This window comes from Suricata suricatta, chromosome 3 (genome assembly GCF_006229205.1).
Source record: "Suricata suricatta isolate VVHF042 chromosome 3, meerkat_22Aug2017_6uvM2_HiC, whole genome shotgun sequence".
In the NCBI taxonomy this organism is placed as follows: domain Eukaryota; kingdom Metazoa; phylum Chordata; class Mammalia; order Carnivora; family Herpestidae; genus Suricata; species Suricata suricatta.
In genome coordinates, this window is record NC_043702.1 from 159,974,751 (window position 1) to 159,989,873 (window position 15,123).

The 15,123-nt window shown below is 37.8% G+C and overlaps 1 protein-coding gene across 2 annotated transcripts in view; it reads left to right on the forward strand.

The window, feature by feature from the left end:
* The first annotated feature begins 17 nt into the window (after positions 1-17).
* Positions 18-15,123, forward strand: part of KCTD3 (potassium channel tetramerization domain containing 3) — a 52,691-nt gene continuing 37,585 nt past the window's right edge. For both annotated transcript variants that reach the window (XM_029935644.1, XM_029935645.1), the window contains exons 1-8: positions 18-132; positions 4,438-4,491; positions 4,756-4,801; positions 6,349-6,422; positions 10,862-10,920; positions 11,195-11,275; positions 12,270-12,410; positions 12,883-12,973. In XM_029935644.1, the coding sequence (XP_029791504.1) occupies positions 50-132; positions 4,438-4,491; positions 4,756-4,801; positions 6,349-6,422; positions 10,862-10,920; positions 11,195-11,275; positions 12,270-12,410; positions 12,883-12,973 (629 nt within the window). In that variant the 5' untranslated portion in view covers positions 18-49. The remainder of the gene's footprint in view (positions 133-4,437; positions 4,492-4,755; positions 4,802-6,348; positions 6,423-10,861; positions 10,921-11,194; positions 11,276-12,269; positions 12,411-12,882; positions 12,974-15,123) is intronic.

Consider the following 15,123-nt stretch of genomic DNA (forward strand, 5'->3'; position numbering starts at 1 on the left):
GGCCCCGGCCGGGGACGGCGGGCGGCGGGCGCGCCCGGAGCCTCCGGAGATGGCGGGAGGGCACTGCGGCCACTTCGCCGCGGCGGCGGCTGGCAGCGGCGAGATCGTGCAGCTGAACGTCGGGGGGACCAGGTGAGTGGGCGGAGAGGGGGCTCGGAGCAGGGGTGCGGCGGACGGCCTGCGGGGGGTGGGGGCGACGGGGCCAGGGATCGCGGGGACTTCGGCGAATGCGGGAGCCCCGTGGGGAGCGCGGGGGCCCTCCCGGCGGGAAGGACGTCGGCGGATCTCGAGTTGGAGTCTCCGCTCCGGGAAGGGAGAGGCGGGAGGGCCTCTTGGAGTCAGCGCGAGCCGGGCCCATGTGCCCGTGGCTGCCTTCCTAGAATGCCAACCATTGTCCCTCCCCCTTTCTAAACTCTCGGGCCAAGAGGAACATTGAAACGCCTTCCTCTCCTAACCTTAGAGTGTATTTGAGGAATTTATTTTGTAGAAGCCTGGCCTTGCGGTTCGGCTTTTGCAGATGAAACTGCCTGCCTTTTTCTCTTCGGTGAACAAGGTGTCGCTGGGTGTGGGTAGGAAAGAGTACCGTGCGCTTTTCCCCTTCTAATTAGGGAGTGCTCGTAGTCTCGAAGGATTTCGGTGGGTGGAGGACGGTAGATGTGCAGTACGTTGTTATTTATTTCAGAGTTTCTGGGTGCATGGCCTTGAAGGATCTGTTCCACCTGCAGGGCAGTGGGTCCGGGGACCGCGATTTTAACAGTTGGTTCTGGGAAGCTTTGGATGTTGGCACCGTCTACTCATAGTGGAGACTGAAAGCTCTTTATCTTCCCTCTGGCTTTCCACTCCCTGTCTGTGCCTTTTATTAAGCTTGTAGGGGGGAGGGGGATCATTTTTTGTGGATTTGGTAGGGCTTATGAGTCACTCCTCCTCAAAAATGGGACTTTGCCAGCTCTGTTTGAAGGGAAGGGTGGTTCAGTTTTAAGCTTGGTGGGAGATGAACGATGGAGTGCTCGAGAACATGAAAGGATTTCACCATCTAAGACGTAACTGATATTTTTAGAAATGGCAAAACAGCATTGTGAACCATAGGAATAACAATATATCGTGCTTTAATCCAAAACACTTAATCCTTTTCCAAGGGTACTAGAGAATTCAACACAAGCAACAGTAATTCTTCATTCTTTCCCTGTTCTTTTGCCTCAGCCCCTGCTGCAAAACCGTATAGATTTCTGGAGAAGACATGTGTCCTAATGTAAAAAATTGATTTTTTCCCCCTTAAAAGCACATGAAAATTTTGCAGGTTTGGTAATGTATGGATGCAAAGGAATACCCCTCTAGAGTCGACCTTCAGTGTGTGTTAATGCTGAGCAATAGCACTATAGTCATTTAAAATACCGGCACTCTTTCCTAATTGCTATAGATTGTGGATAATACTTATTGTCAGGCATTCTAAACTATTAAGGTATTACTATTATGATAAAAATTAAATGTATTGTTAACTGCATACTGGAAGTAGATGATTTCATGAGTGAACTCTTGGTAATAACTATAAAATTCAGTTTAAATTTTTAATCATAAAAGGCAGCCATCTTGGAACTGAAACATTTTGTTTTATTTCCCTGTTTATGGAACTTGCTTTTATCAGGGTCTAAGTTTTTTAAGTGACGATATAAGCAAAGAATACAAAAATAAGATAAATACATTATTGGATCAAACAATTTAGAAGACATACGAAAGTTGTTAGGTAGGCATGAGAGCATAAGTAAAAAAACACACACAAACTTTAGATTTGCTAAGATAACATGGTTTATAAGGTAAGTAATGACATGGCTTACAGAAAACAGGACATCCAACTTCAAGTGTTCTCAGGCTGTATTCTTGAATTACTTTGAATCATAGACTCTCGCAGCAGTTTAGAGGTAGAAGAGATCCAGAAGTCATCTGTATCTTGTACAAAACAGATGAACACACTCACTAAGTCATTGTAAAGAAACAAAAAAATCCTGATTTGCTTCTCAGTAAAGCTGAGGAATTGCCCCTGGGAGAACTGGGAGGTGGACTCCCAGGGAGAGTTCAACTCAGAAGGAGAGTATGTTGTGAGCCGAGACGCTTATGTTATATCGGTAAGGTCCTTCCCACCCGCTCCCCCAAGAGAGGGAGGACATGAAATTGGACATATTCAAAAAAATTATAGAAATGAGCAATTTTTATGATTTATAGAACACTGGGTAATTCAGGAAGTAGAGAAGATGAAGTTTCACTTAGGATTAACATTATTTACCAAAAAAAAAAAAAAAAACCCAAAACCTAATATGACTCAATTTGTAATGACTTCTGCATGAATGAGTATGATTTGAGGCCTCACAATAGAGGTCTCAGACCAGCTAGTCGGGAATTTATGGACAAAGGACTTTGGAATCATGTAGATACGGATTCCCATTCCCAGCTTTCCTTCTAGCTAGCTCAGCAACCTAGGCCGAATTATTTTTTAGTGCTTAGTTTGCCTAAAATGTAAAATGACAATAATAATACCAGTCTTATATATAGGTTTGATAAAGGAATTTGAAGTGAAAATGGGAAATGTAAGGGTTGGTGGCATAGTAACATTGAGGAATAAATAGTTTTAATTAGATTGCTTCCAGGTTAACTTAGGAGGAGGCAAAGAACAAGAACTGTAAATGTAGATATGCTAATATCTTTAGTAACACTTGTGCTGAGACCAGATTGGACATGGCCCTTCTCTTGGCACACCGTGGGTATATGAGATAAAAAACATTAGACAAGGCTTTCATATAAATTGCAGAAAATTATGCTCTTCATTTGTAATTGTATTTATTTTTGTCTTCAATGTTTAATTTACTTTTTCTTTAAATTTTATTTATTTTTTAAAGTTCATTTTTGGGAGCGAGTACACACACACCTGCATGAACGGAGGAGGGGCAGAGAGAGGGAGAGAGAGAATCCCCAGCAGACTCCAGGCTGTCAGTGCAGAGCTCAGTGTGGAACTAGATCTCGTGAACCCTGAGATCATGACCTGAGCCGAAACCCCAGAGTGGTACGCTTAACTGACTGAGCCACCCCGGTGCCCCACGTAATTTTAAATGTCGTTTTTATGAAGTCATGCCTGGAACCTAGTTTTTACATTCTGTCAGGTTTTTTCCTCCCCGCTTGTCTTCCTCTTGTTTGGGAAAAGAAAAATTGGTGGGGGTGAGGATCTAATTTTTTTTGCCCAGAAATTTCAGATTACTAAACCTGCCCTAAACTGTTGATATTAATTGGAATTGCTAATACAACTTTAAGCAGACTTGTGTAATTTTCTAAGTAACATGAAATTTGCATTATCTGGCAGTCTGCTGAATAATGAGTGAACATGAAAGATCACAAGTTATAAGTGATCCTTATTTGGAATTAATTTGATAGCCTCCAGAACATAGTGGTTTTGTTTGGGAGTAGGGAGCAGGCAGTGGATACTTGTGTCCTGCAGTTTGCCATTTACTGGATTTGTTTTTATTCATTTGGCCAAGTCAGTTTCCTTTGACTAGTTGTAATCTGCCCCCTCATTTTTTTCTTAAGATTTTGCTAAGACGATTTTGCTACACTCGGAAAGTTTGCCATGGTTTCTTGAATGAACTCCCTGCTTCCTTAATCTGATTCGTGGGCAGAGGACTGCTTTAAAACAGTCATATAACACTAGACAGTGAATGTGGAGGAAAGCAGAAGTCTGTTAGGCTCTCTTCTGTGTGAGGACAGACACATGGTGATGGCAACAGAAAACAACAAACCCGTAGGTAGACCAGATACTGAATGAGAGTAAGCATGAATTGGCCAGGGTATGAACCACTTCCTGTCTTACTGGAGAGGCGAGATGGGACTTGGAGGTAATTTTGAATGTTAAGAAGTTTGGATTTGTCGTGATAACCTTATTATTGATTCTTCAGCAGGTGGCATGCCAGGAAGTAGTATTTTTGAGAAACATTGTATCTTAGCCAATTAGTTCTTTCTTTTTGGGAGCACTTGGGTGGCTCAGTTGGTTGAGCATCTGATTCTTGATTTTGGCTCAGGTCACGATCACCGGGTGACCCCTGTATTGTACTCCAGGCTGAGCATGGAGCCTGCTTGGGATCCTCTCTCTCCCTCTCTCTCTCCTTCTCCCCCCGCCCCCACTCCCCTCTTCTTGCATGCTTGCTTGTGTGCTCGCGCGGACTATCTCTCTTTCTCTCTCAAATAAGAAATAAAAAAATTCTGTGATTTTTGTTGAGAGCTCTTTCAATAACCTTAACTCTGAATTGAAACTGGCAAGATTTTAAAATAATAAATATACATATTGATGTAGGTATAGCTGTACAACAGCTTGTAAATTATTATATGAAAGCAGGTTAACTAACATTGAAATTTCAAATCATGTCCTCATTTATAATACCAGATTATTTTTAATTGCAGATTTAGTACCTCAAGACAAACCCTCATGTGGATTCCAGATTCGTTTTTTTCCAGGTATTTCATATAATTCTTTAGTACCATTTTTTAAAAAACTTGATTATTAAAACCATAAAAATTTAATTTTTCCAGTTAAATTAATGTTTTTATTTCTTGGATAAAAATCTTAACTCTTAAGGTAGATTTTAAATTTCTGATTTTATTTTGAAGATAGGATGATTGATTTGTATTGGTCTTGGACATTTGATAGAAAATTAGAGCATTCTGTGTATACTCAGATTTTAGGAATTAATTGTGGCTTATTGATCTTGATTCTTCTAGTTTGCTGAGTGGAAGAATTTCAACACTTCGAGATGAAACTGGTGCTGTGAGTATAATATGTTGATATGTATTTCTAATTTGAAATATGTATTATTAGTATAATTATGAACTAATAATATTAGTGCTTATAGTGCTTGTTCCTTATATATTGACTCTAAGAAGATAGAAAAGCTAATCTTTTAATAACCACTAAATGAAAGTGCATATATGTACTTACAATTGTTTTATTTCTTGTTATGTATAGTGTTTCTGTAATTAATAGAACTCTAAATGGAATACTGCATATAGCAATTTAAGTACTTATGATTAGAGAGATTGGAGAATATGAGCTTCCATTGTCTGAAGAGGAAATACTTTTAATCAGGAATTAAAACTTTAGCAACAATTAGATGAATATGAATACTAAAAAATTTGATACTGGATTAGAATGGTGAGATATTGCAAATTAGTTAAGTCCTACAATTTTTTTTTTTTAATTTTGGAGAGAAACCTCAGGAACCTGTACGGCAATAGCAAAACGAGGGAAGGAAAGAACTATCAGGGTACAATACAGAAATGTTAGTTTATACATTTAAAAAGCAGTTATAATACGCACAAAGGTCTGTAAAGTAAATAGCTAGTACTCACAAAAGCAAAAACAGCTTTCTCTTTGGAGGCAACAAAGTGACCAGACGTATGTATTTGCTGTGGTGGGACTTGCGGATTGAGATAAAGTTGCAGAAGCAGGTGTGTCACTTAACTTCTCACTGGTTCTAATAAAAACAAGAGCAAGAGTTATGTAGCAAGGACAACCTCACTTATTGTATCAACATAATCAGTCACAGTATAAAGAGGTTTCCTGCTATCATTCTTCTGTCTAAAAGGTATTCATTTTCATGGTTAGAACTTCTATCATTAATTCAAAATTGGTATCCAAAGTGTTGGTATACATTCCTGTAGAAAGTTATCAGTTATATATTTTCTAAAGCATTTTATTTTCCCCATATGTATTCTGTGGTGTGCAGTATTTGTTATTTCAGAAATGTGTTTGTCCTCATCCCCCACGCCTGGTTTTTGATAAAATTGAGAAAATGGAATGTAAACATGCTGTGAGAATAGCATTTGTTTCCAGTTTTTATAGTAATGTGCATTATTTATTTTTCTTGCTTACCCGTGTGTGTTTAAAAGTACATTGTTTCATTAATTCACATATGAATCACAAATTATATAAATCACTATCATTGTCACCCATAATTAATGATAAGATCACATAAGACGGTATTATTTATGTTTTATGAGAATTTACTAAATTCTAGAATATTTCAGATAACTTTTCCTTGTATGTCACTTTTACCAAAAATATCAATAAATAGATGTCATCATTCCTACATTTAAAAATATTATCAACCTAATAATAGGTTTTTGGGTAAAGAGACAATACTACATTAAATGCACAGAGTTGAAACTGCATTCTAATTTTAGAAACATTGAAAGTTAAGAGTGGTATCCAGTAAATACAGTATTTAAATAATTCAGTGTTTGTCCCCTGCATTAGTGCTACAGATTAATTTGTTGACTTTATGATTTGGAAATAAAACAGTTTTTCGTTCACAGATATTTATTGATCGAGATCCAGCAGCATTTGCACCCATTTTAAATTTTCTTCGGACAAAAGAACTAGATTTAAGGTAAGAAATGTATCTTCTTAAAGTAAATTCTTACTGATAGGTATGTGTTTTTGAAATATTTTGTGGAAGAGAAAAAGGTTCGCCCCCCCCACCCCCACATTTTTTTTTGCTTGAAGGTTTCCCCAGAATTAGATTCCCAGGGAGAGGCCTCCGGCCCGTGGTCTCCTGTAGAACACTGCCGCAGCTCCCATCCGGTTTCCCGCCTTCATTCGTGCGGCCCTCCGGTTCGTTTTCCACACTAGCCAAACCTGTCTTCTAAAAATAGAAGTCTCATCTGGTCGCCACTCTGCTTAAAACTCTCATTTAAAATGTTCTTGGATTAATGGCTAGGGGTTTGGGACTTTATTGTTTTATAAGGCTCTCTGTGATCTTGCCCCTGCCTAATTTTTCTTGTTTTGACAGTTTCACCTCTTTGTGGTCTTGGTCTTTTTTTGTTTTCTTCATTTTTTTAATGTTTATTTATTTTTGAGAAAGGGAGAGCAGAGACAGAGACAAGAGAAAGAACAGGGAGGGGCAGAGAGAGAGGAAGACACAGAATCCGAAGCAGGCTCCAGGCTCTGAGCTGTCAGCACAGAGCCTGACGCAGGGCTCGAACTCATGGAACGTGAGATCATGACCTGAAACCAAGTGGGACCCTTAACCGACTGAGCCACCCAGGTGCTCCTCTGTGGTCTTGGTCTTGACCCTGACTTTCTTCAGTGATCTCTGATACGTCTACCCAGGATAGGTCTTCCTAGTTTCCTGTCCTGCCATTACCACATTTCTAACACGCATTCCTTTTTCAGTAGTCTGTCTTCCGTTTGACTTTAAATTCCAGCAGGGTAAGCACTGTACTCTATATTCCCAAGATCTAGCATTGTGTTTGATACGTGAGTTTTATGCATCATGTTCAACACATGAGTTTTATAGATTGTAAATAAACACATGACCACTTACACTGTTTCTTTAACTTTGCCATCGTCTGGATTCCAACCAAGAATTTACAATCTAATTTGCATTTTATTATTTTATTCCATATATTACTAGTGAACTTTCACTAAGGATCTCTTTGTACTTTTTTAGGTACAGCTTTTAAAATTCTAATTGTTTAGGGGTGCCTGGCTGGCTCAGTTGGTGAAGTATGTGCCTCCTGATCTCAGGTTGTGAGTTCAGGCCCCATGTTGGGTGTGGAGATTACTTAAAAATAAAATCTAAAAAATATTTTTAAAATTCTAGTTGTTTATTTGACCTGATTCTTTATAATATTATGTAAGTTTTGGCTTATATTTACTGGAATATGAGCTCCTTAAAGATGACAAAAATCTTTTGGTCTTGTTTGTTTCCTGTGATTTTTCCAGTATTAGAACAGTACATATAAAAAGACTGCATAGAGTCACTTTGTACCTTTTCAATAGATATTTACTGAATCAATAAAAGAGTTTGTTGGAGATTTTTGGGTGTTTTTGGTCTGTGAAGGTGACAAATAAGTTACTAACTACTTCTTGAATAAAATTATCTTGACTCATAGAATTTGATTAAAGAAGCCTAAATTTACTTCTGGGCCATTCCTTGTGACTAATTCACAGCTAGATAACTGAGGAAAGGCAGAGTTGGTAAGAATTAAATGTCTGTATTTATTGATTGCTCTTCTTATAAAATGCTATATGACTTCATTTAAAGAGGCTTATCAAATTAAAATTCAGCAAGTAGTAGTACCTTTCAAAAGAAGATGGGAAGGAATTTCAAAAATACTGTTCTGATTCTCTGTCTTCCATCAAATTCTTCTGTCGCCCTTACCACACTGTGCTATAATTACCATAGTTGTCTCCTTGTTCTCCCCAGAAGACTGGACTTCCTCAAGAACTGCTGTGCCTGAGCCACCTTGTAATTAGCCAGGACTACTGTGCTGTTAACACAAATGGTTTTGAAAAGAAAAGTTTAACTGTTTTTATGTTAAACTAGTCACAACCAACTGACTTTTGTAAAATAACCTTGTATCCTGCAGCCTTACTATAATCGTTTATTAGTTCCAGGAGTTTTTGTCTATTTTGGATTTTCTACTTAGATAATCATGTCATCTGTGAATAATAGTTGTCTGTTCTCTGTGTGCCTTTATTACACTTTTTGCCTAATGGCATTATTGAGAATTTTTGCGCCAGTGTTCGTGAGAGATACCAGTCTGTAGTTTTCTTACAGTGTCTTTGATTTTGGTATTAGGGTAATACTGGGCTTATAAAATGAGTTAGGAAATAGTCCAATTTCTAACTTCTAAGGAGATGATAGAGAATTGGTATGATTTCTTAACCCTAAGTGTTTGTAGAATTCACTAGTGAATCCTTCTGGGTCTGTTGCTTTCTGTTTTGATTCAGTTCCTTTAGTAGCTAGAGGCCTATACAGAGTGTCTCTTTTATTCTTCTGTAAGTTTCAGCAAATGATGCCTTTCAAAGAATTGGTCCAATTCATCTTGGTAATCAAATTTGTGGGAATAGAATTGCTCATAGTATTTGTTTATTATCCTTTTAATTTCCATGAACTCTGTAGTGATGCTCGCTCTTATTTTTGCCCAGGTGATAGTTTTAGTAAGGACAAATTGTAACTGAAACCTAAAGTGAATCACTGGTGTTGTAAACTCTTAATCTTCTGTTCTTTTTCCTTTCTATTTTCTTATTATTGAATGGTACTATAACATCTTCTAGTAAGCCTTGCCCTTTCTAAGGCTAGTCTTCCCTACCCTCCCCCACTATTACTGTATGTTTTACTTTTATTTTTTGGTTTCTGATGAGAACAATCATTTATCTGAATTTCTTCAAATATTTATTATGTAATTACATAAATATACAACATTATGCAAGGTATGTCCATTGACAGATGAATGGATAAAGAAGATGTGTGTATATATATATATATATATATATACATACATATATGTATGTATGTACGTATATATACAATAGTATATTACTCGGCAATCAAAAAGAATGGAATTTTGCCCTTTGCAACTACAGGGATGGAACTGGAGGGTATCATGCTAAGCCAAATCAGTCAGTCAGAGAATGACAAATATCATATGCCTTCACTCATATGAGGACTTTAAGATCTAAAACAGATGAACATAAGGGAAGGGAGCAAAAATAATTTAAAAGCAAGGAGGGGGACAAAAGCATAAGAAACTCTTAAATATAGAGAACAAGCAGGGTTACTGGAGGGGGTGAGGGAGGAGGGGATGGGCTAAACGGGTGAGGGGCATTAAGAAATCTGCTCTTGAAATCATTGTTGCGCTATATGCAAACTAACTTGGATGTAAATTAAAAAAAATTTAGGAATGCATGTAGAAAAGATGCATTATTATTTTAATGGAATTTCATTTTGTAAATAAAAATGACCTAACTAAAAAGTTAAAAAAAAAATGAGCAGATCGTACACTTGTAAGGATCCTTAAAAAAATTTTTTTACGTTTTTTTAATGTTTTATTATTTTATTTTTTAATGTTTTTTATTTATTTTTGAGAGAGAGAGAGAGAGACAGCGTGAGCAGGGAGGGTCAGAGAGAGAGGGAGATAAAGAATCTGAAGCAGGCTCCAGGTTCTGAGCTAGCTGTCAGCACAGAGCCTGACACGGGGCCTGAACCCATGAACTGTGAGATCATGACCTGAGCTGAAGCCGGACGCTTAACCGACTGAGCCACCCAGGCGCCCCTGTTTTATTTATTTTTGAGAAAGAGAGAGACAGAATGAGCAGGAGAGGGTCAGAGAAAGAGGGAGACACAGAATCCGAACACAGGCTCAAACCCACTAACCATGAGATCATGACTTGAGCACAAGTCGGACGCTTAACCGACTGAGCCACCCAGGTGCCCCCCCCAAAATTATTTTTGATATTATTTATTTTGTAGAGAGAGATAGACTGAGTGCGTGTGGGGGAGGAGCAGAGAGAGGGAAACACAGAATCCTAAGCAGGCTCCAGGCTCTGAGCTGTCAGCACAGAGCCCGGGGCAGATTTCAATCTCAAACAGATCTCAAACTCAAACCATGAGATCATGACTTGAGCCAAAGTTGGACTTTTAACCAACTGAGCTACCCATGAGTCCTGAGTAGGAATCTTTATCGTATAATTAGGGAGGTTAAAATATGCATAGAAATAATTATGATAAAATTTAAAAGCAATTAATGTCATACAAGAATGATTTCTACTCTTGTTTGACTTATTAGGTATTTCTTGAAGCCTTAATCTCTTAATTACCCAATTCATCTACCTAAGAATGGTTTTTAAATAACAAAATGTTTTTGTTGGCATGCAGTTGTTTGTTTTATTTAGAGCTTTTAAAATAAGTAAGGATATTAGGAGAAACTAAGTCTTAAAACCTTATGAATTTGTTCACAATACCTTAGTGCTTTTCCCTTCTGCTTCAGATAATCCAAGTTGCCAGTGTTGGACGATTTATATCATTTGTTTGTTTTGTAGGGGAGTGAGTATTAACGTTCTGAGGCATGAAGCCGAATTTTATGGAATCACTCCATTAGGTATGTGTTGTCCTAATACTTTTTTATGATTTGATTTTTTCATGCAGTAAACTTGCCTAATGAAACATGTTTTATACCAGGTCCTATTTTTTTGATGGACTAGTTCAGTGTGCTTACTTTTTGTGGTTTTTCATAGTAAAAAGATGTTGTCAACTGGTTTAATTGAAACATTTCCTTTTCTTTCCTTATCCTCTTTAACTAGAGAAAATAAAAATGGAGTACTAGTTTTCTGTTTGCATGTGCTCTTGACAAGTTTGCTTTGACATGTTTTCAGTCCGAAGGCTTCTCCTGTGCGAAGAGCTGGAGCGCTCCTCCTGTGGCAGCGTCCTTTTCCATGGTTACTTGCCTCCACCAGGTACTTCTGTTTATTTATCTGGTCTTTAAAAACAGGTTTTTTTCATCGTTCAGCAAGGATAGACATATTGAGAGGAAAATCTGCTTTCTTGATTGTTAAGTTTCTCGTGCATAAGTATACTAGAAATGCTGAGAACTTTAATTTTAACAGAAGTCATACTACATGTTAGAGTGGAGATGTGCCAACCTTTCTTTTCGGTAAAAGGCCAGACAGGCTTGTGAGCTAGATGTGGGTGGCGGCCACTCGACTCTGCTGGACGCTCTACGGACATGAATGGATGCGACCAGGACAACGTCATTGACGTAAACAGCCATGGCCGTAGTTTGCCAGCCCGTGTTAGGGCACTGGCTGGCTGTGTGCTTTTGGTAGAAGCCGGGAGCTCTGCAGGCGTAGGGCAGTGTACCAGGGAGAGAGAGCGAGAGAGAGGCTGGAGAAGCACCTGTCCTCCCCGCCCTACCTCAGTCAGTTAGAAGACTTTTGCCCATACCTGTGTTAAGGTGGGCTTCTGAGATTTCATTCCAAAACAGACTCCTCTGCCAAATAAAAGACAGTTGGTAAAAGGGGAAGTTGAGCTGTAAAGCAGTTTCGATGAGTACCCTGTACCGAACACAGAGCAACTGTGTAAACACAAAGCAAATGTAAGCCGTGGTGACAACTGAACTAATGATTGTCAGTCACCTAGAGCTACATAGAAATGGAATATAACATGATTGACAAATATCAGAAGTCTGTTGAAAATTTATTTCATTTTCATTTTGTTGTTTTTTATGGTAAATAAATTATTGGTAATTCATTGCTATATTGGAAGATATGTTTTAGCCATAATGAAATTCACGTTTGTATGTTTCTTTGTTACAATGTGAAATTTTAAATTCTGGAAGATATGTTTTAGCCATGATGAAATTCACATTTGTATGTTTCTTTGTTACAGTGTGAAATTTTAAATTCTTGGTAGGTGAACTTAGAAATAAATGTATCTTATGTCTTTTTGCAGGTATTCCTAGTCGTAAGATAAACAACTCAACTAGATCCTCAGCTGGTTCTAGGAATGGATTAAATTCCACAGAAAGTGAAGGTCGGGGAAATGGTACCCAGCCTGCTCTCTCGGGAACTGGAGAAGAGACTGTTAGGCTAGGTAAACAAAGTTTACGGAAGTCAACCAAAAAAAAAAAACAAAAAACAAAAAAAACCCAAACCAAACCAAATGAATGTGTTTTTAGTTCTGAGTGATACTGAGTAATTCTCTTTTAAAGATGTAATCTTTGCCTCATCTGTCTTTTTAATATACAGAAATCATTTATATCTGTATATCTCATTGACATATAATTTACTTTAAAAGTTTGTGATCATCTGTTTGCTCTAAATGTCGAGGGGCTGGCAAACTTTTTATGTAAAGAAACAGTACACATTGTAGGCCCCGTCCGAACTGTGGGACTCTGCCATTGCAGCGTCGAAACAGCCAAGGACGACAAGTAAATCAACGTGCATGGCTGGGTTTCAGCAAAACTCTCCTAATCAAAACAGGTAGAAGACTGGAATCAGCCCACGGGCCATAGTTTACCCACCCACCTTAGAACATAAACTGTTTCTTTTTCTAAAATCAACAGGATTTCCTGTGGACCCACGAAAGGTGCTGATAGTGGCTGGCCATCACAACTGGATTGTCGCTGCATATGCTCACTTTGCTGTGTGTTACAGGTACTGCATAAGTGATAACGGTTTGCTTTGGGAGAGGTGTGGTTCTTAATAAGTGTGATTTTATACTTACAGACTTAAAGAGTTGTTAGGGATCCTGGGTTTTTTTTTTCTTACATATTTGGCCCACTTCTGTGTCTCTTCACTAGATTTAGTTTGCTTTTATTTTTGTAATTTTGATTAATATTCTGAGAGCTTTTGTATGTCTTTCCCATTTAATATCAACCAGGATAGAACTGAGGTATCTTGAAGTTATTTCTTTTTCCTTATTCTATCCAGCTCCCGAATCACCTAACTAGTATGTAGAATGACTAGGCAGAATTATTCATAGGAGTCCTGTGATTTTCTGTCTGTAATGACTTCAGTCTCTTGGACTCTGTAGGTAGGGTAGTAAGACTCCATGTTGGTCCTCACTATCAAATATACGGGAGTGAGGTGGTGAAGCAGGACAGTTGTGGGCACAAGTGATGTGGTGTAATTTCTGTAACATGTGAGACTTACACAAACGTAGTGTGGTTTTACTAATTCTTGTATTCTCAGAAACTAAAAGAGAATGAGGAATAGTGGAGTGTAGACCAGTGATTCTGTTTTTTAAATTGGAGAAGGGGTAGGATTCTTAGCTCGGAATCACTGCATCCAGGGTTACTAATGACAGAATAGCATAGAGGCACATATATGGTTGTGATAGTCTAGCTTAGATTATTATCCCTCTTAATCGTTTAAAAATAAAAGAATAAATAAACATTTTGTCACTATTGACGTTAGTTAAAATATAGCTACAATCGATTAAAAATATTTAAAATGCCTCGTAAAGTTTATAGATGTATTTTAAAGAATCCCAGATGTATTTCTAAAATCTGAGTTTATGGATAGATTTGCCAGTTGGGTTAAAAAAGCCTTTTATAACAGTAATATCTGCTTTATATTTTCATTTCATTGCAATAGAGATTCAGTGCAAACTTTTCATTTTGAGGGCATTCTGTTTTTTATTTTAATTATTAAATAGTATGGAAATGACCTTTTGGGTGATTTCTTTGGGTGATGACTTTCATATGAAGCAAGACTGATTTGAAAGAAAGGAAGTTTTTGAGGGGAGGTATTTTAAATTTAAGGACTTACGGCTCTAAATTGAGAAAACTATTTTAGACTTTATTTTTTATCTGGTTGAATATTATGTACATATTTTTATTGATAAGGACGTCCGGAGGAGATGTGAAATGATTGTGTTACCCAGGTGTAACTTCCGTGACTGCAAAGCAGGATCAAAGATTGCTACTTGCCAGACAGACATATAAGATTGCATAAAATTTCACTCATTGACAAATATCCGAAGGATGCTGCTACATTTTCCATTCTTTATGTTTGCTTTTGACCATGACCTTTTTGCTTTCTCTGACTGTTATTGATGACAGACTAGTATGCATAGTGACAAAGAAAAGAATTGAGGATTATTGTGTTTCCTCATATATGGTTAAATCATTTATCACAGTGGCAATAGGAGGATTTCAAAATAAATATTCAAATGATTTCACTAGTGGAATCTTTTCCACAAGTTGTTTTTCCACAGCTTTTAATAAATTTAAAACCGTAAAGAATAAAGTAGTACATTGAACCCCTGTATGTTCTCACCTAGATTCACTGATTTTCTACATTCTTAGGCTTTACTTTATTTCCTTCCTCAAATTTTTATTTAAGTTCTAGTTAACATACAGTGCAGTATGGGCTTCAGGAGCAGTTCAGTGCTTGGTCACTCACAGACAACACCCAGTGCTCATCCCAACAAGTGCCCTCCTCAGTGCCTGTCACCCATCTAGCCCTTCCCCCCCCCCCCCCTCAGCTTGTTCTCTGTCCTTAAGAGTCTCTTAGGGTTTATTTCCCTCTTTTTTTCTCCCTCCCACATGTTCAGCTGTTTACTTTTATGTATCTATGTTACTGAAGAGTAGTTGCGTCAATTGTTGCCCTCTAGGACCTTGCATTTCTCTTTAGATCTTTAATCCATTCAGAACTTACTTTTGGTTTATGCTAGGAGATTTAGGGATCTATATTCTTTTCTTCCAAGTGGTTAGTAACTGATTATGTTCAGATTATTTGTCACATAAATTGTCATTTCCTCAGTGAATTTGAAAGGCCTCCTTTATCTTGTTTTACATATA